This window comes from Columba livia, chromosome 1, assembly GCF_036013475.1.
Source record: "Columba livia isolate bColLiv1 breed racing homer chromosome 1, bColLiv1.pat.W.v2, whole genome shotgun sequence".
NCBI lineage: Eukaryota > Metazoa > Chordata > Aves > Columbiformes > Columbidae > Columba > Columba livia.
The window spans coordinates 3,476,410-3,496,231 of record NC_088602.1 but is presented as its reverse complement, the minus strand read 5'-3'; the positions used below and the strand labels follow the sequence as shown (position 1 = coordinate 3,496,231).

The 19,822-nt window shown below is 43.6% G+C and overlaps 1 protein-coding gene across 6 annotated transcripts in view; it reads right to left on the bottom strand.

Annotated features, from left to right (window-relative positions):
• UVRAG (UV radiation resistance associated) overlaps window positions 1–19,822 on the bottom strand; it is a 111,749-nt gene that overhangs the window by 71,874 nt on the left and 20,053 nt on the right. For all 6 annotated transcript variants that reach the window (XM_065071705.1, XM_065071792.1, XM_065071865.1 and 3 more), the window contains exons 4-6: window positions 16,560–16,721; window positions 14,414–14,488; window positions 6,735–6,820 (exon numbers count right to left, since the gene is read on the bottom strand). In XM_065071705.1, the coding sequence (XP_064927777.1) occupies window positions 6,735–6,820; window positions 14,414–14,488; window positions 16,560–16,721 (323 nt within the window). The remainder of the gene's footprint in view (window positions 1–6,734; window positions 6,821–14,413; window positions 14,489–16,559; window positions 16,722–19,822) is intronic.

The following is a 19,822-nucleotide window of genomic DNA, read 5'->3' as shown; positions in this document are numbered from 1 at the left end:
ATCTGTTCAACCCCTCCAGGGATGGTGACTCCAGCACTGCCCTGGGCAGCCTGTTCCAATGCCCAACAGCCTTTTCCAGGAACAATTGTTCCCAAGATCCAACCTCATTCTCCCCTGGCGCAACTTGAGGCCATTTCCTCTGGTCCTATTGATTGTTACTTAGGATCATAGAACGTCCTGAGTTGGAAGGGACCCACAAGGATCACTGAGTTCAACTCCTGTCCCTGCACAGGATAACCCCACAGTTCACACCATGTGTCTGAGGATGTTGTACAGTCTCTTTTTGAACCTCAGGTTGAGGCCGTGACACCTCCCTGGGGAGCCTGTTCCAGCACCCTCTGGGGGAAGAACCTTTTCCTAATGTCCAACCTAAACCCTACCTGGCACATCTTCCTGACATTTCCTTGGGTTCTGTCACCAGTCACCAGAGAGAAGAGTTCAGCACCTGTTCCTCCTCCTCCCCTTGTGAGGAAGCTGTAGCCACCATGAGCTCTCCCCTCAGTCTCCTCTTCTCCAGGCTGAAGAAACCAAGTAACTTCAGCCACTCCTCATACGGTTTCCTCTCCAAACCCTTCACCAACTTTGTAGCCTCTTCTGGACATGAAGAGAGAGAAGAGACCAACACTGTGGATGCTACAGCCTCCATTCAGAATGTGGCACTGCTCCTACTGCATGAACATCCGTAACTACAACATTTAGAAAGGTTTTGGCCACAGCTCTGAGCTGGGATCCTTCCCTGAGGAAAGAGCAAGGAAGGAAAAAGCTAGAAAAAAAAGAAGACATAACTGTGAGTTCATATTTTAAAATTCATAAAATAATATTCTTTCCTACCTCCCCTTGTGTCTCTATGTGTCTACCAGCATCCTAAAAGGAACAAGGTGGCAAAGACTAACTCTGTTTTCATACAGCCAGAACTGCAGAGGATGAAGGCTGAATCCCACCTACTGCACAGCCCCAATGGGTTCCTCCTCATGGAGATGAGGATGGAAACAGAGGATCTTCAGGGATCACAGCTTTGTGTGGCTCAGCTCTGGGTCTGTTATCAGATGTTGCACAGAAAGAAGATGACGGGAGGTTTTCGTCCTGCTTTTCTTCCTTTTTACCCTACCAAATGTTTGGGAGCCTAAAGTCTGCAATTGCTGCTTATAGCAACTATATAATGCAAAGCCTGATGCAGCTACTGCCTGTCAAGATGGGACAGTCCGGCATTCTCCAGGACTGACTTATCTTGTGCTTCTCCTTAGCTGTGAACGTACCTGAGATACACCTTAGTGCAAAGTAGTTTGAGCCCATGAAGACCTTGCTCACTCCATCATTCCCTACTCAGAGAGTTTAAGAAAAACAGCTTTGAGTTTAGCATAATTTCCACCTGTTAAAAATAGCTGCCCAAAGACAAGACTACGCTTGTCATGTGTAATTCCACTGACTCTGTAGTTCCAGAGAAACTATTAATACCTTGAGCTACTAATGAGTTTTTCAACACCACAATCGCTCCCATTGACTCTGAGCTTTTGTCTCTATTTCTTGTTTCAGAGATCAACTTGTCTAAGCTCTGTTCGTTCAGTAAGACTGCAAATAAAGACAGAAGAATTTAAACGCACAAGCAATGCATCTGCTAGAAAGCTTCCTTCCCAAGATATGCAGAGCTAAACAAAACCTGATTTTATATTACGTCCCCATGTTTTAGTCTTGGTCACTTCAGACAGTCAATTTTACCAACATCTCAAAGCTTCAGACCGCAAACACTACTTCTACTTTTGTTCTTAAATAATATCTCTTCAGTGATAAGACATGCACTGTTCTTTAAATGAACAGTTATACTACACATGGCAAATCCTGAACCAAAGCCTGTCACTTGAAGGATACCCCTGGCCTGGGGGAGATTATGAAATCTGAAGGTGATGGTCTGGGATACAAGATAATTTCTAGCAACTTGTATTTCTACTTGTCATGTACCAAGATGCCCAACATTCAACAAGTTTCTTGGAGCCCCAAACACAGAAAGTAGTAATTAGTTCCTAGTTCAGAAGTTGAGCTCCAGTCCTCCTCAAATCAGTGTCTTGTCACTGGAAATCTTGGACCATTTAAAGTCAACAAAACTGGGCCACCATTGCTGGGATGTTAAACACAGGGAAATTGTTCACTTAACTGTTATAACTTAGTTTGAAAAGTCGCGTTTGCTTGTCCAGGGCACTGCAGCCAGATTTAGTTGCTTGTCACCAGAACTGCGAGAAGCTGTTGCTTTTAATGAAGGCACAGCCTGTGCGGTGCGGTCTCTGGAGTTGCTCTGGTTTTCAAGACTTAATCCACTAGATCAGATGCACATGTGGTAGTAGCAGAGGAAGCCCTTTAACACCTAGAAGTATTATTTTAAATCAACTTCAGCCGGATTAGATATTAGCAATATTACAGCAGTTGCCTGGAGCTGGGCTTTTACTCATCTCCAGCACTCAAACTGTACCAATGTCAGACTTCGTTGTTGTTAAAAACTAAGATTAAAAAAGAAAACTACAACCAAACCATTCTCAATTTCCTCTAAATACCACAAACACACCATCCCATCTGCTAAAAGAATAATTAAACAATAGAGAAAACGGTTTTGACTGCACAGAGAAAAATATAGGGAGCAAAACTTCCAACGGGCAAGTTTCACTAGTTCTTACGTTTGTCTCCAGGCAGAATTTGGGAGGATTTCAGGCATTCACATACTTAGAGGCACAAAAGCTATTAGCAGGTCAATTGCTCCAAGTGTCGCAATTCCATGAAAAGCTGCTGCAGAATACAAGATATTACTTTTTGTATTTAGGAACTGAAGTAAAATTTTAACACAGAGGATTTTAAACCCCTTCTTTGGTGATTGCCAGCATAACCAACCTTCCCAACACCACTTAATACTGAGTCTATTTTTTTTAAGTTTAAAGAACAGAAAGGATAGAAAACTAAGAGAACACTAAATGTAAACCTATTCCCATTAGTGCTGCAAACGTGCCGAGAGCTTGATTATGGAGACACGTCCAGAACATGACCTCAGATGAATTTGGCCCATCCTGAGTGTTATGTGAAAGGTGAAACGTGTTACTGTATAACCTATTACTACCAGCTACATAATATTTAGAAAGCCTTTAAGTGACCTCTTCTCAGGAAATCTGACAACATGGCCAAGGGACAAAAACCTCACAATTTTAGCTTTCCAGTTGGGGTGGTTAATTTTTGTTAGTTAGCCCGTTTAAAACAAATGGCTGGAAGAACGTTCGTCGTTTCCATATGGTGTGAACCACATTTGCCTGAGGATCTTGTCCCTGCCCCAAAACAAGAAGGTTCGTGAGCTGCAGAGGTGCTGAGAACTTCCTTGGGTAAAGCAAAGCTGCCTGGCTATTTAATATTTTCCTTCTGCTTAATTAACTTGTAAATCCATGTAATTAAGCATCTGAGCACACAGGCATTATTTTAATCCAACACTCAAAAGTTTTTCTACTGTTCACACACTCTGGGCATTCCTAATTAATTTTTTTAATTGACATAATTTTGAGCCAAGCACGTGCTTTTCATTAAGGTCTTTTCACAAGCTTCATAAGTTTTAGCTATTCACTCAATCTGAGAAAATATATATGTATATTAAATAATTTCTTCCCCGAAAAGCAGTTTTGATAGAGATCAGTCGTTCTGCAGTTTTTCAGATATCAAGGGTTGAGTTAGAACCTGTTCACTCAGTTGGTTTTCACACTGTAGAGCTGATCACAGTCGTTATTCCACACCTGGTACCATCAGAATAACTGGGATGCTGATACAATCATCACCAGGACTTGCTTCATTTTGAGAAGTTTCATCCAAACCAGCACAAGCTGTTCTCCCTATTCAGGTGTCTCCTGAAAACATTAGGAAACCACATGTGCAGCTTGTGAATTTTTACTACGGACAAATATCACATCCTGAGAAAGCCTTCAAAATGTGGGATTTATACAACCAGATGCAAATCTTTACGGTGTAGATACCTCCCTATTCTCTTTATAGAGATGGACAGAAGCGGGCAGACAGCAATTCATTTCCTCCCAAAGTACATGTCCTGTCAAACGAATCACAACTCAAATTATGTCCATCTCTCTTCTGGTCGTAAGTGGAACATGGTCACACCAAAACTATCTTTGGAAAGAGCTGCTTACTCAAGCCTGGACTGCTGGAGGAGGTGGTCAACCAGACTGCTTGTTAGGAAGAATAAGGACAAAAAGAGACTAGAGGTTATTTTAAAAGAAATAAAAGTCATCACCAGTCTTTTGAGCAAGATATCAGAGGTAAGGAGCTGTAGAGAAAGCAAAAAAGCAGAGATAAGTGAGAGGGAATAGAAAAGATTCAGGACTACACAGAGGATTTTGCCTTAGTTCCCCAAGAACTTTCCAGCAAGGGAAGTTTTATCGGAGTTGACATCTTCATTTCTTGTCAGCTTTACCACAGTCACTGTCAGAAGAAGGAGCACAGCTCAGATCAGACAGGGCTCCAGTTGGCCAAGATCATGACCAGCTGGTACAACAGTGTTTGTTTCTGGAGCGCGACTCATACTACAAAGAAGCGCAAAGGAAACGTGAAAAAAATGCATGGACAAAATAATCAGGATGACTAGCACACGTTTTCTTCCTTCTATTAAACAAAGACTTAATATTATGTAGAATAAGAGTTCTCTTCTGAGGGAGTACGCTGGAATACAACCAGAACTTTATAACACATCCCCTGGTTGTTTTCCACTAAAAGTACGTTTAGAAAGCAGCCTTTAATTTCAATATGATTTATAGAATCAAGAAACAACGCATTTAAATTTTAAGAGAGCGTATAAAATAAAGACTTCTGAATAGGCAACCTAGAGTTAACTTTTCCTACAGAACACAGAGCTATTGCTTCATACGGGCAACAGTGACACCTACTGCTAAACTACCAAATGGATTCAACTTTAACCACACTATAAAATCAAATGTATTTTTTCAAGGCCTTTTGAAAGCATATTAAAGAACTTCTTTTCAAGGGTTTCCTTTGCAACGTATCTATTGCTATTATTGCAGAAGTGAGGTTATCAACCTGTCTTGTAAAATCTTTTAAATACAAATTCCTCAGAACCAACCTATTGACAGTGTTTAAAACCTCTATTAGATTTCCCCGCAGCTAACATTCTTGAACTATTATAATTAAAGAAATCTGAAAAAGGCCTTGTTAACCTTCACACCGGCATTTTGTGGTTTTCACCACCAGAGACGCCTCAGTAACCACCCGAAAGTACAATTATTCCACTTTCCTTACACCATACATGTGTTGAAGTACCCGGGTCCTGACTAAACAGTGGATTACAAGGAAGAATTATGCAAAAGGTAAATACAACTCAGTGGTTCAACAAAACCACACATAAAAACAACCGCATATACATTAAAGTGCATAGCTGGTTTGTTCCAACTACAGCATGATTCTACCAAGTTTGGGCAAGTCTCTTTTTTTCTGCTTTGTTCTTATTTATTTAAGTGTTAAGGTGGACTGCGAACTGGCTGAAGGGAAGAAGCGCGAGAGTCATGGTCAATGGGGCAGAGTCCAGTTGAGGCCTGGATCTGGTGCAGTGCCTCAGGGGGCAGTGCTGGGGCCGGTATTATTCAATATATTCATCAGTGACTTGGATGAGGGAATAGAGTGACTGTCAGCAAGTTTGCTGGTGACACCAAGCTGGGAGGAGTGGGTGACACGCCAGAGGCTGTGCTGCCATCAGAGACCTGGACAGGCTGGAGAGTTGGGAGGGGAAACATTTAATGAAATAGAACAAGGGCAAGTGTAGAGTCTTGAATCTGGGCAGGAACAACCCCAGGTTCCAGTATAAGTTGGGGAACGACCTGTTGGAGAGCAGTGTAGGGGAAAGGGACCTGGGGGTCCTGGGGACAGCAGGGTGACCATGAGCCAGCACTGGGCCCTTGTGGCCAGGAAGGCCAATGGTACCTGGGGTGGGTTAGAAGGGGGTGGTCAGTAGGTCAGAGAGGTTCTCCTGCCCCCCTGCTCTGCCCTGGGGAGACCACACCTGGAATATTGTGTCCAGTTGTGGCCCCTCAGTTCCAGCAGGACAGGGAACTGCTGCAGAGAGTCCAGCGCAGCCACCAAGATGCTGAAGGGAGTGGAGCATCTCCCGTGTGAGGAAAGGCTGAGGGAGCTGGGGCTCTGGAGCTTGGAGGAGAAGAGACTAAGGGGTGACCTCATTCCTGTTGATCAATATGTAAAGGGTGAGTGTCAGGAGGATGGAGCCAGGCTCTTCTCGGTGACAACCAATGATAGGACAAGGGGTAATGGGTTCAAACCGGAACACAGGAGGTTCCACTAAAATTTGAGAAGAAACATCTTCATGGTGAGGGTGGCAGATCCTGGCCCAGGCTGCCCAGGGAGGTTGTGGAGTCTCCTTCTGTGCAGACATTCGAACCCGCCTGGACACCTTCCTGTGTAACCTCATCTGGGTGTTCCTGCTCCATGGGGGGATTGCACTGGATGAGCTTTCCAGGTCCCTTCCAACCCCTGACATTCTGGGATTCTGTAATGCTGTCAAGGCCCATCTCCTTGTTACCAGCAGTTATTCGGCACTACCGAGATATCTCCTTTGTACATTCCAGTCCAGAAGGGAGTTTTTTTAATATTTTTAAAGGTTTCTTCAACACACACTAAAGAAATTACAGTAACTACATAGAATACACCTAAAGTACAGGAATATTCTCAAATAACCTTACCTAAGCAAAGAGAAGACATCGTAAGAGTTACGAACACAGTTCTGATCCACCTGGAGAAGACTGTTCTTCAGGGTACCTGAGTGATCCTTAAGGCAAAGAAAGGAGATTAATTTAAGACAAAAAATTTTTCATCTTGACTAAAAGCACACACTTTTGGTAGGAGAACAAGTGATCTTGCATTTAATGTATTTTAAATCTGTCTTCATACAGTTTTATATACGGTAGGCCGAAAGAATTTAAGGCAGCAATAACACCAAGTTCAAGCCTGGCCTACAGCAGCACTTATCTAGAAATATTTTAATAACCTATCACTTTATCTCTCTTCTAGGCATGGAGTGTGTTTTCTTGAGCTTTATCAGCACCAATTTTATGCACAGAAATAGTGAAGGACGCAATTTACAGTCCTGCCAGTCTTCAGGTTCAGAGCTGAGAGCCCATTCAGTAACGTGCCCGAGATGCACAAGATCATGAGATAAAGCTCTGTGCTCTATCCACGCTGTAATCCATTTAAAAGATCAAAGCCGCCTTAGTTTTGAATGATGTGAAGAGGTTTCTGGGAGCTACAAAGAAAACCCCTGTCATTCTTAAGTGACCTAAGTGTACATTCTGCTTCAAAACAGGAACAGAGAAGCAGCAATTCTTTACATTGTAAAGGTCAAATACCAAACTTTTCCATGTTAAGCAGAGTCACATTAAGTCTTAGAAACGCCACTAACTCAGAAATGTTTCTTCACATGATAAAGCAAATTCTAAGTAGGTCAAACCATCCAGAAACTTTATGGATTGTAGGAAAAATGTATATAGTTTTAGTGTACGAAGCAGCCCCAAGTGGTGCACATGATCAGTTAATTTTCCAACAGTGACACTCCAAATACCACAACCCCCATCTATATATTCTTTCCTGTCTCAACAGGCTCATTCCCTATAGAAGATGCCGAAATGCAGAGTTACACATGAACTAACAAAACTTTCTTAGCCACAGGCCATGCAGCAGACATCCCTTTATCACAAAAATAAGGTTCCAGCTAAATAACTGTGAGATCTATACACTACATTATGCATTATATTGCAACAGAGGCACCATATCAGCAGCTGCTTCGGCTCCTCATTTCCATTCTCAAGATGTGAAATCCCATATACTGAAATCCATATATACACCCTCTAAAAAACGCCCAAATGAAAATATCTTAATTCCTGAATGAATGAAAATGGTGGGAAAAAAAAATGCACAACTACCAGTGTCACCATTTTACACCACGAAGTTGATCTTGTTTCAAGAAATACTGTCTTTGGAAAGCAAAGTGCAAATTTTTTCAGAGAATGAGTGGCCTAGAATAACTAGTTTCAGGAGGGAAAGAATTTGGAGCAACAAGATATTTTAACCTTTTCCTTTTTCCCCCTGTACTGCAGCGTGTTGAAAGGAAATTCTCAAAGAGTCAGACACCAAGAGATTGATAAAAATTGTTCCACCCTGAAGAAACTTGCAGAATGTTGGTTATTAAAGAAGTTTGCCCTGTGGAAGGGGAGTTTATCTACTTCTCTGTCACAGCACTTACAAGATAAAGGCACCTGCATCTATAAACACACACACACACACAAAAAACAATTAAATTTAACAAGGGCAAGTGTAGAGTCTTGTATCTGGGTAGGAACAACCCCAGGTTCCAGTATAAGTTGGGGAACAACCTATTAGAGAGCAGAGTAGGGGAAAGGGACCTGGGGGTCCTGGGGACAGCAGGGTGACCATGAGCCAGCACTGGGCCCTTGTGCCCAGGAAGGCCAATGGTACCTGGGGTGGGTTAGAAGGGGGTGGTCAGTAGGTCAGAGAGGTTCTCCTGCCCCTCTGCTCTGCCCTGGGGAGACCACACCTGGAATATTGTGTCCAGTTGTGGCCCCTCAGTTCCAGCAGGACAGGGAACTGCTGGAGAGAGTCCAGTGCAGCCACCAAGATGCTGAAGGGAGTGGAGCATCTCCCGTGTGAGGAAAGGCTGAGGGAGCTGGGGCTCTGGAGCTGGACAAGAGGACACTGAGGGGTGACCTCATGAATGTTTACAGATATCTAAAGGGTGAGTGTCAGGAGGATGGAGCCAGGCTTTTCTCGGTGACAACCAATGACAGGAGAAGGGGTAATGGGTTCAAACTGGAACACAGGAGGTCCCACTTAAATTTGAGAAGAAACTTGTTCCTGGTGAGGGTGGCAGAGCCTGGCCCAGGCTGCCCAGGGGGGTTGTGGAGTCTCCTTCTGTGCAGACATTCCAACCCGCCTGGACACCTTCCTGTGTAACCTCATCTGGGTGTTCCTGCTCCATGGGGGGATTGCACTGGATGAGCTTTCCAGGTCCCTTCCAACCCCTGACATTCTGGGATTCTGTGTCTTTCTTTCCCTCCCAGTCACCTGTCCTCAGTGGGAAGGGGGGAAAGGGAGGGACTGAAGGGGGGAGAGAGAGTTAACAATACATCTGCCACAGTTTTATTGTCACCCCGCAATCAAAACCCATGACAAACACAAACCCGCAGTCTCCAACAGAAACAAATAGATTCAGAAAACTGCTAAAGGATTTGGAATCTTTTAAGTCTAGGTTGACAGCTTCCAAAAATGAACAAAAACAAAATCTCAGAAGCTCGCATCTATCTTATTCCAATATTTATCCAGTTCAAACAAATTCAAGTCGAGTGTCAGTGTACGATGATTAGAAATGATGAAATTAAGAGAGGAAACAAATGCTTCAGCAGCCCCATGCCCAAAAGGAAACAGGAAAATAAATTGGACGTGGTTGTGATGAAAGAAGTAGAATCCTGCCGAAATCTTCAAGCAGAATTGCCACATAATTTACTACAAATTAATAAGAATAAAGCTTGGACAAAAACAGAAGCTGGAAGTACAATTATGTGAAAGCCAAATGTGGTTAAGAACAAAGCAGCTATATTGGCAGCACATATTTGTATTTACAGCGAGAAGAAAAGCTGAAAACATTAGAACTATTACATAAGCACTGTCAGATACCTACAGTAAAGAAGAAACTATGTTCAGGGCTCAAAGGAACACACAAAGGCTTCTGAAACGTTATTTCCCAACTTTTTTCTTGCTTTAAGCAAAGTATCCATTGCAGCAACAAAACTGTAACCTGAATATTACCCAAAGAAAATGGTTGTTTTTTTCATTGCATATCAGCAACAGCCAAGTTACTGCTGGATAGACAGAAGAAAGGTACAATTCCAAATACCTAAATATCACCAAGGATACAGAATTTAAAGGCTTTCTGACATTCAGTAGATTAAAAAAAGTAGAGAGTCATAAACAACTTTAATGCCCTGGCTATGATTCTTCCATTCTCTACCACTCTCTACCTGAAGGGCAGTTCTAGCCAGGTGGGGACTGGTCTCTTCTCCCAGGCAGTCAGCAATAGGACAAGGGGCCATGGGCTTCAACTCTGCCAGGGGAAATTTAGGCTGGGTATTAGAAAGAAATTCTTTTCAGATAGAGTGGTCAGGCATTGGAATGGCTGCCCAGGGAGGTGCTGGACTCACCGGCCCTGGAGGTTTTTAAGCTGAGATTGGACATGGCACTTAGTGCCATGATCTAGTCAATGGACTGGAGTTGGACCAAGGGTTGGACTGGATGATCTCTGAGGTCTTTTCCAACCCAGTCCATTCTGTGATTCTGTTAAGATTAAACTATAATTGCCTTGCTTACCTAGAATTTCTCCACCAAGTAAGTTTCCTGCTTTGCTCCTTTATATGACAGGAGCTTCCTACAAAGCAAGTATTTAGAGCATAAACCTGCATTTTGAAAGTTACTTTATACTAAGTGGGCTTGAAGGTTTTATAACAGCAGCTAAAGTACATTATGTAGTGAAGCTGTAACCTTCCAGAGCTTTAATTATTTAAATTAAAAACTTAGCAATTAGAATATTCCTATGCAAGCATATTGCTCTTGCTGATTTTGTTCACCATGGAGAGATGCATTTAATCAAGAAATCTACACTTTAAATCAATAAAAATAGTTGTGACAGTCCTTAATGTTCTTGTACTAATTGAGCTTATTCTGCTACAGGAACTTTCAGGTTCCCACCCCTTTAATCACAGGTCCAGTTCAGAAAATGGGAATTTGCATTTAGTTCCAAGCAATGCCCAGAACAACGTGTTTTAAAACTCTTGAGTTCATGAAATATCACCAGAATAATTTAGTCAGTTTCCAACAGTATTCTTATTTTGGCTCATAAGTGGTCTTAATTAATGACAAAGACATTTAATACACTAATAAAGTATATTAAATTTGATTGTAACACTCCATAAATCTACTTTGGCAATTTAATTTGTAGTCTAAAGAATTACTGAAGTAACAAGAGTTATTTGGAGCGACGGGAAAAACAAAAACTAAGAGTACCATAATTTTGTCCATACTGAGACGTGCAAAAACAGAGGACACTTCCAAAATGGGCTGAAGTGTCTTTGTGCACAAGGTTTTCATTAGACTGTTAGAATGATATTTGTAAGCATCTGTTTTCATAACAAGGTTGCATGTGTCCCAGAATCACAGGATGGCTGGAGTTGAAGGGAACTCTGGAGATCATCCAGTCCAACCCACCTGCTCACGCAGGGTCACCAGAGCAGATCACACAGGATCCCAGGTGGGTTTGAATGTCTCAGAGAAGGAGACTCCACACCCGCTCTGGGCAGCCTGGACCAGGCTCTGGCACCTCACAGTAAAGAAGTTTCTCTTCATATTCAGATGGAACCTCCTGTGTGCCCATTACTCCTCATCCTCTCATTGAGCACCAGTGAACAGAGTCTGGTCCATCTTCTTGACACCCACCTTGGAAATATTTATAAACATGGATGAGATCCCCTCTCAGCTTTTCCTCTCGAGGCTGAACAGCCCCAGCTCTCTCAGTCTCTCCTCATCAGACCACTCAGCATCTTTGTGTCCCTCTGCTGGGCTTTCTCCAGTAATTCCTTGTCCTTCTTGAACTGGGGAGCCCAGAACTGGATGCAGAACTCCAGATGTGGCCTCACCAGGGCAGAGCAGAGGGGGAGGAACCTCCCTTGACCTGCTGCTCACACTCTTCCTCACACACCCCAGGTACCATTGGCCTCTTGGCCACAGGGCACATCGCTGGCTCATGGTCAACCTGGTATTGACCAGAACTCCCAGGTCCTTCTCTGCAAAGCTGCTCTCCAGCAGCTCAACCCCAACCTGTACCGGTGCCTGGGGTTGTCCCTCCTACATTTGCCCTTGTTGAACTTCATCAGGTTCTTCTCTGCCCAGTCCAGCCTGTCCAGGTCTCTGGATGGCAGCGCAGCCTCTGCTGTGTCAGCCCATCCTCCTGGTTTGGGATCGTCATCGAACTTGTGTCAGTGCAAAGAAATGAAAACTGCCATTCCATCCATGAATGATCTCGAAATACTGAGGCTTATGACTAGGATGTCTTCAAGGACTATGAAGACACACCACCACAAAGAAAAAAGCACCTCAAGGGATTACAAAAAAACCCACAAGCAAGCAGAAAAGGTATTGCGTTGCCATTTCCACTGGATCGGAGCTGAACATCTCACACCAAAAAACCCTTCCTACAGAAGATTTCAGGTGGCATTTCATAAATAATATTTAATATAACCACAAAAGTAGGGTTGTGTAAAATTCGTCATTTTTCTGTCAGTGCTGGATATTCTAAAGCAAGACCAAGTAAGAGCAGAAATAACCCTTAGTTGTAAAGAGCTGCTGAGGGTTCTTGTGCCAACTAGTTGGGCTTGAATGTCAGAAAGTCACTTAAATACAAGAGGTATGTGCTGTAAAAAAGAGATTTATGTCAAGAAACTGACAAAGAAAGCACTTGGAAACTACAGAGCCAGGTGACAAAATAAATGTCTAGCTCTTGCAGCCAGAAAGAATCCCAGAATGTCAGGGGTTGGAAGGGACCTGGAAAGCTCATGCAGTGCAATCCCCCCATGGAGCAGGAACACCCAGATGAGGTTACACAGGAAGGTGTCCAGGCGGGTTGGAATGTCTGCACAGAAGGAGACTCCACAACCTCCCTGGGCAGCCTGGGCCAGGCTCTGCCACCCTCACCAGGAAGATGTTTCTTCTCAAATTTAAGTGGAACCTCCTGTGTTCCAGTTTGTCCCCATTGCCCCTTGTCCTATCATTGGTTGTCACCGAGAAGAGCCTGGCTTCATCCTCCTGACACTCACCCTTTAGATATCTGTAAACATGAATGAGTCCCCCCTCAGTCTCCTCTTGTCCAGCTCCAGAGCCCCAGCTCCCTCAGCCTTTCCTCACACGGGAGATGCTCCACTCCCTTCAGCATCTTGGTGGCTGCGCTGGACTCTCTCCAGCAGTTCCCTGTCCTCCTGGAATTGAGGGGCCACAACTGGACACAATATTCCAGGTGTGGTCTCCCCAGGGCAGAGCAGAGGGGCAGGAGAACCTCTCTGACCTACTGACCACCCCCTTCTAACCCACCCCAGGTACCATTGGCCTTCCTGGCCACAAGGGCCCAGTGCTGGCTCATGGTCACCCTGCTGTCCCCAGGACCCCCAGGTCCCTTTCCCCTACACTGCTCTCTAACAGGTCATTCCCCAACTTACACTGGAACCTGGGGCTGTTCCTGCCCAGATACAAGACTCTACACTTGCCCTTGTTATATTTCATTAAATGTTTCCCCGCCCAACTCTCCAGCCTGTCCAGGTCTCTGATGGCAGCACAGCCTCTGGTGTGTCAGCCACTCCTCCCAGCTTCAAGAACCGGATAAATTGTAGGGAAGGACAAATGAGATTATTTGTGCTCTACATAGGCTAAGACTCTGTTTGTAATTTAGCTACAGAATGTGCACAAGAACCAAAGCAGAGACATACTTTTAGACGTTATGAGCTAGGAAGCAAGTCCTGACAATAAACAACCAGGGAAGCATTACCATCGTCGAATTCAGACCCGGATTACTAATCTTCATAATATTAATTGCAAAAATTAATCACAAAAAACTAGAATTCCATCCTGCTTCAAGAAAACTGAGTTAACAGCAGCAGGAAGCAGAGTCTGAGCTGTGTACCAAACTGCCCCAAATTTGAAGAACCATCAAAATCGCAAAGATAGTTTGGAGTTTTGCACTCAGGGCCACCCTGTCCCTTGCTCCACTCCCCCCATGTACAAACAGCTACCCGTGTTGTTAATTAATTAACCAGGCTGCAGTCAAATATTGTTTGGACAAGCATAAATAATACAGCAAAGCCTTGGGAAAAAAAACATGGGGTGAAATAGTTGCAACATAGAGTAAGTCAATAAGCTTCTCATATATAAAGAACAAATCCTGGTTTTAAAAATTAGAACCAAAACTTAATGCACTTTCATATTTGATATTAAAATTAGTCTTATCAGCCATACCATTTTCAAAATGTTCTACGTTTGAATGAAGAGTCTGCCTCAAAGAATGAAGTCAAGGCTTATTTTCAGTACCCAGGCTTTTTTTTGGACTTAAAATGCTATGCTCTAAGTCCTCCCAAAACAGCTCAGATATTCATGCAACAGAGCAAGATAACAGTTCTTATCTGTCATGTCATTTCTTCTCAAAATGAAGCATTTTAACGTTCTGAGCATCCAAGTGTGAAAATTGAAGTTTAGAAGTTGGATTTCAGCTTGTCACCAGTACTAACAAGCCAGAACAAACACGAGCCACTCTTACCTTCTGTTCAAATGAAGCTCCGTAATAACCATCATTGAGGCCAAAAATAATCTCATTTGGGTTCCTTGCGTGTATCTGTAAGAAGAGAACAAGTAATTTTACGGTCAGCTTACTAGGACTTCATACAGCAAACAAGTATAAAGCATTCTGTTGGATGGTCAAATGCAGTTTTTCAGCACCTGTAATTCTAGAAGCACATGAAACTTAAGAGAAAACTGAATTAAACCATAGAAAAAGCATTTGCTTAACAGCTTTAATAAGGGGCATGGAGTATGTTCAGTCATTCTCTCTTGAAATCAGAAACACTGGCCAGAGCATCTTTCCTACTGTTGCATTTCCAGCTGAAAACAGAAGAAAACTAAGAGGCAAGGAAACTCAAAGAGAGAGTTCTCAAGAGTAATCGGCTTTCACATGATATTATCTAAAGTGATAAGCAAAATTAGGCTTTTGTGGTCATAGTACACAAAGAATTAGTGTTCAGGAATAAAGCTAATATCCTGCTATTAATGTAAAGAATGTTATTTCAAATAAAATATGAGCCAGCAACGTGCGCTTGCAGCCCAAAAATCCACCCGTGTCCTGGGCTGCATCCCCAGCAGCGTGAGCAGCAGGTGCAGGGAGGGGATTCTGCCCCTCTGCTCCGCTCTGGTGAGACCCCCCTGCAGTGCTGGTCCAGCTCTGGGTCCTCAGCACAGGACACACATGGACCTGCTGGAGAGGGGCCAGAGGAGCCACAGAAATGATGTGAGGCTGGAACAGCTCTGCTGGGAGGACAGGCTGAGAGAGTTGGGGTGTTCAGCTGGAGAACAGAAGCTCCGGGGAGACCTTAGTGTGGCCTTTCTGGACTTAAAAGGGGTCTGTAAGAAAGATGGAGACAGACTTTTGAGCAGGGCCTGTTGTGATAGGACAAGGGGTGAAGGTTTTAAACTAAAAGGGGGGAGATTCAGGGCAGACATGAGGAAGGAATTGTTGGCCCTGAGGGTGGTGAGAGCCTGTCCCAGGTTGGCCAGAGAGGTGGTGGATGAACCATCCCTGGAGACATCCCAGGCCAGGCTGGACGGGGCTCTGAGCAACCTGAGCTGGTGAAGATGTCCCTGCTCATGGCAGGGGTGGGACAGGGTGAGCTGGGAAGGTCCTTCCAACCCAAACCATTCTGTGATTCTATGAAAGCATCATGCTTAGCAGTAAAAACCAGGGCATATTATTTGAAAGACAGCTGTTCCTTGGGAACTAGCTGGGCATCAGTCTGCTGGTGGGAGGTGGTGAGCAACCACCTTTGCACTACTTGTGTTATTTCCCCCCTGGCTTTTTTTAAACATTTTCTTGTTTTCAGTTATTAAACTGTCTTTATCTCCAGCCATAAGCTTTTCCTCACTTCTCCTCTGACTCTCTCTCAGCCCATCAGTGCAGGGGCTGCTGGCAAGGATCAATACATCATGTGAAGCCAGAGAACTCCTGCCCTATTAAGCTTCCTTCCCAGACTTGAAATATCCCAATTAAAAAAAAATAATCATTTAGGGCTAAAGAAAGAAAAACTATGATCTGTTCTAAATAGATCCTGTCAATTAATAGAGAAAAAAAAGCACTCATTGGAATTGAGACAACCTGTTTGATCCAAAAAGCACCATATTTTTTGGTGTTTTTATTATTTATGTCATATGGGATTCTTTTTGAATCACTTTTACGATAAGCTCCACAATACAGAAAACACCTCACTTTTCACCTCCCTCAAAGGGCAACTAGTAAGAGACAAATAGCAGAATTAAAACAGACCTTACAGAGTAAACTCCTTGGACTGAAGACCTTTGATGGGATGTTATTACTGAGAACAGATTAAAACTGTAATATAAATATTAAGATCTGTGTTCATTTGAGTATATGTACAATCAAACTCCTATTTCCTTGAAACAAGGTGTTACAATTTAAAGCACTAAATGCTATTTAAGAGTTAACAACGGTAAATTAAAATATTCAGCAAGTCAAGACAAAGTTCTGAAATGAACACCAATCTCTGCAATTAAATTTGAAAATAAGTCCCACCTACCAATGCATTAATTTCCTTACTGTTATATATATTTGTTTGTCCAGATGTTTTGCTTCTTTAAGTAAACAGTTGAGGAAAAAAACCATACTGTTTTCACATTACCTGCTGGCCCAAGTACTTTAACCCATCTAGGTTGACCTTCCATTCGATCAGAAGCTGAAAATGCTCCTTCTTGCCACCCCAGATCCTCACGACAAAACAAGAGACAGAGGTATCAAGACGATCAGGCATTATTCCAAAGTCCAGACTCCTCCATGTCGGATTCTGCAGGTATTCAAAGAGAGGTAAAAACAACTCAGACAAGCTGACGGTAATCCTTAAATTCACAATTCAGAAAGCAGTAAATTCCATACCAAAGATGAGAAGAACCTTAAAATAATGAAGACAAGCCATTTCGAGGTTGAAGTCATAGAATCATAGAATCATTTAGGTTGGAAGAGCCCCCCAGGATCATCAAGTCCAACCATAACCTCACTCTAGCACTAAACCATGTCCCTAAGAATGTCATCAACATGTTCTGTTGCTTCTTTATTCTGTTTCCTACAGTTAATTCCTTGGTTAAAACCCGCATGCTGTAAAGTGGCATGAAGCAGAGTGGCCTCTGCTTCCTTCCATTACAAGATGTTTAAGAATTTACTTCAGAATATACTAATAAAGTTACTGATTTGGCTAAACTGAATAAGTAGAAGTAACATCCTTTTCCAAGTTAGAACTCTGATTCTGAAAGCTAGGGTATAGCTTACATTGCAAAAGTTAAGTTTAAAACACTCATCTATTTCCCAGTAATTAAGTTGGCGTAATTTGTTAAGAGGTTTATTCACATTCTTCTCCTCCTTGACTGATGCTGATGGCAATCCTCAAACATCATCACTAAGAGCTCCTCATCACTCTAAGAGATCAGACTTGCGTCTCGGCTTTACAGAAGCAGCACACATTCAGCTCAACCTCAACAATTTATTCCATTAAAGCTGTGATTTGCAAATAGAAGGCATTCCAAGAACTTGCACTCACCTCTGATAACATCTCAACTAAGGATGTTTGAAAACTGTTTTAATTGCCCCAAGCTGCAACCAAACCAAGTCACAGAATTGTAGAATGGTTGAAGGGACCTTCCAAGCTCCCCCAGTGCCACCCCTGCCATGAGCAGGGACATCTTCACCAGCTCAGGTTGCTCAGAGCCCCGTCCAGCCTGGCCTGGGATGTCTCCAGGGATGGTTCATCCACCACCTCTCTGGCCAACCTGGGCCAGGCTCTCATCACACTCAGGGGCAATAATTTTCTCCTTATGTCTGGCCTGAATCTCTCTCTTTTAGTTTAAAACCATCACCCCTTGTCCTGTTGTAACAGACCCTGCTCAAAAGTCTGCGCCCATCAAGTCAATCCAATGTTACTAGTGCCAAGAGGCAGATACCAGCTTTTGGACTTCCGCAGGTCTTGAACAGCAGAGCGCCCAAATGCAGACATGAGAAAGTATTTTATATATATTTCCCCCCTCTCTCTTGCACACAGAAATGGGAGCTCCTCCAAAATAAAAGCAAAAAGTAGGAACCCACCATCTCATGTGAGAATGAGCCTTTCATTCTAGTGCTTAAGCAGTTTGGAACAGGCCAAGCATCTCTGAACTGGTATTAGGCAGTTTAGAACAAGATGTGTCTGAAAATAAGGGAGGGGACTTGTTACCCTGTAAGTAATACAGAAGGAATGGATTAACTGAGTTTTCCTAAGGAAAATGGATATTTGGTAGCTATTCAGGCACAAAAACACCAGATCGTTAAGATATCCACAGACTATGTAGGGAATTTCCTCAGCACATCTTTTAGTTAGATTTTTGTCATTCCATTGCGTATTTCCTTTGGTTAGATTCCCTTTTTGTTATTCCTTTTCCTGATTTAGAACTGATTTAGGCAGAACTCAACATCTGAAAGTCTCAAGGAACCTTACAGCAGCCGTCCAGTGCCTAAAAGGGACCTAAAAAAGAGCTGGAGGGCGACTTTTTACAAAGGCATGGATTGATAGGACAAGGTGTAATGGTTTTAAACTGAAGGAGAGAGATTCAGGTTAGATACAAGGAAGAAATTATTCCACATGAGGGTGGTGAGACCCTGGAACAGAGAGGTGGTGGATGAACCATCCCTGGAGACATCCCAGGCCAGGCTGGACGGGGCTCTGAGCAACCTGAGCTGGTGAAGATGTCCCTGCTCAGGGCAGGGGTGGCACTGGGGGAGCTGGGAAGGTCCTTCAACCCAAATCTTTCTAAGAACTTGTCTCTTGGACAAGTTAACAGCCTTGAGGATGCTGACAGCTTCTCCTCCATTCAGGAGGGTTTTCAAAGCATTTACAGCCTCGTGTGCTATAAAAGGTGCAGTTCTACCTTATTAATTCAGACATCAAAAAGTCTGTTTAGCAGGTTTTTAAACTCTCACCCAACACCAGCAACATCCATCTCCCACAAAGAGACCTACCCCTCCTCAGTTGTAATATACAGTTCAGTTCTGGTCTGAAGTGGAACGTTCCAGGTTCCAGTATAAGCTGAGGAATGACCTATTAGAGAGCAGTGTAGGGGAAAGGGACCTGGGGGTTCTGGGGACAGCAGGGTGACCATGAGCCAGCACTGGGCCCTTGTGGCCAGGAAGGCCAATGGTACCTGGGGTGGATGAGAACGGGGGTGGTCAGTAGGTCAGAGAGGTTCTCCTGCCCCTCTGCTCTGCCCTGGGGAGACCACACCTGGAATATTGTGTCCAGTTGTGGCCCCTCAGTTCCAGCAGGACAGGGAACTGCTGGAGAGAGTCCAGCGCAGCCACCAAGATGCTGAAGGGAGTGGAGCATCTCCCGTGTGAGGAAAGGCTGAGGGAGCTGGGGCTCTGGAGATGGACAAGAGGAGACTGAGGGGTGACCTCATTCATGGTTACAGATATAAAAAGGGTGAGTGTCAGGAGGATGGAGCCAGGCTTTTCTTGGTGACAACCAATGATAGGACAAGGGGTAATGGGTACAAACTGGAACACAGGAGGTTCCATTTAAATTTGAGAAGAAACTTCTTCCTGGTGAGGGTGGCAGAGCCTGGCCCAGGCTGCCCAGGGAGGTTGTGGAGTCTCCTTCTCTGCAGACATTCCAACCCGCCTGGACACCTTCCTGTGTAACCTCATCTGGGTGTTCCTGCTCCATGGGGGGATTGCACTGGATGAGCTTTCCAGGTCCCTTCCCAATCCTGAACATTCTGTGATTCTGTGGTTTAGAAACTCTAAAACATTTTCAAACTTCAGTTTCTTAAAGCTATTAGCTTTTCAAAGAATATACATCTCTATATATGCAGGTATACGTTCCTTAATGCTCACCTGTGCAACAAAAATATCTTCAAATAAATC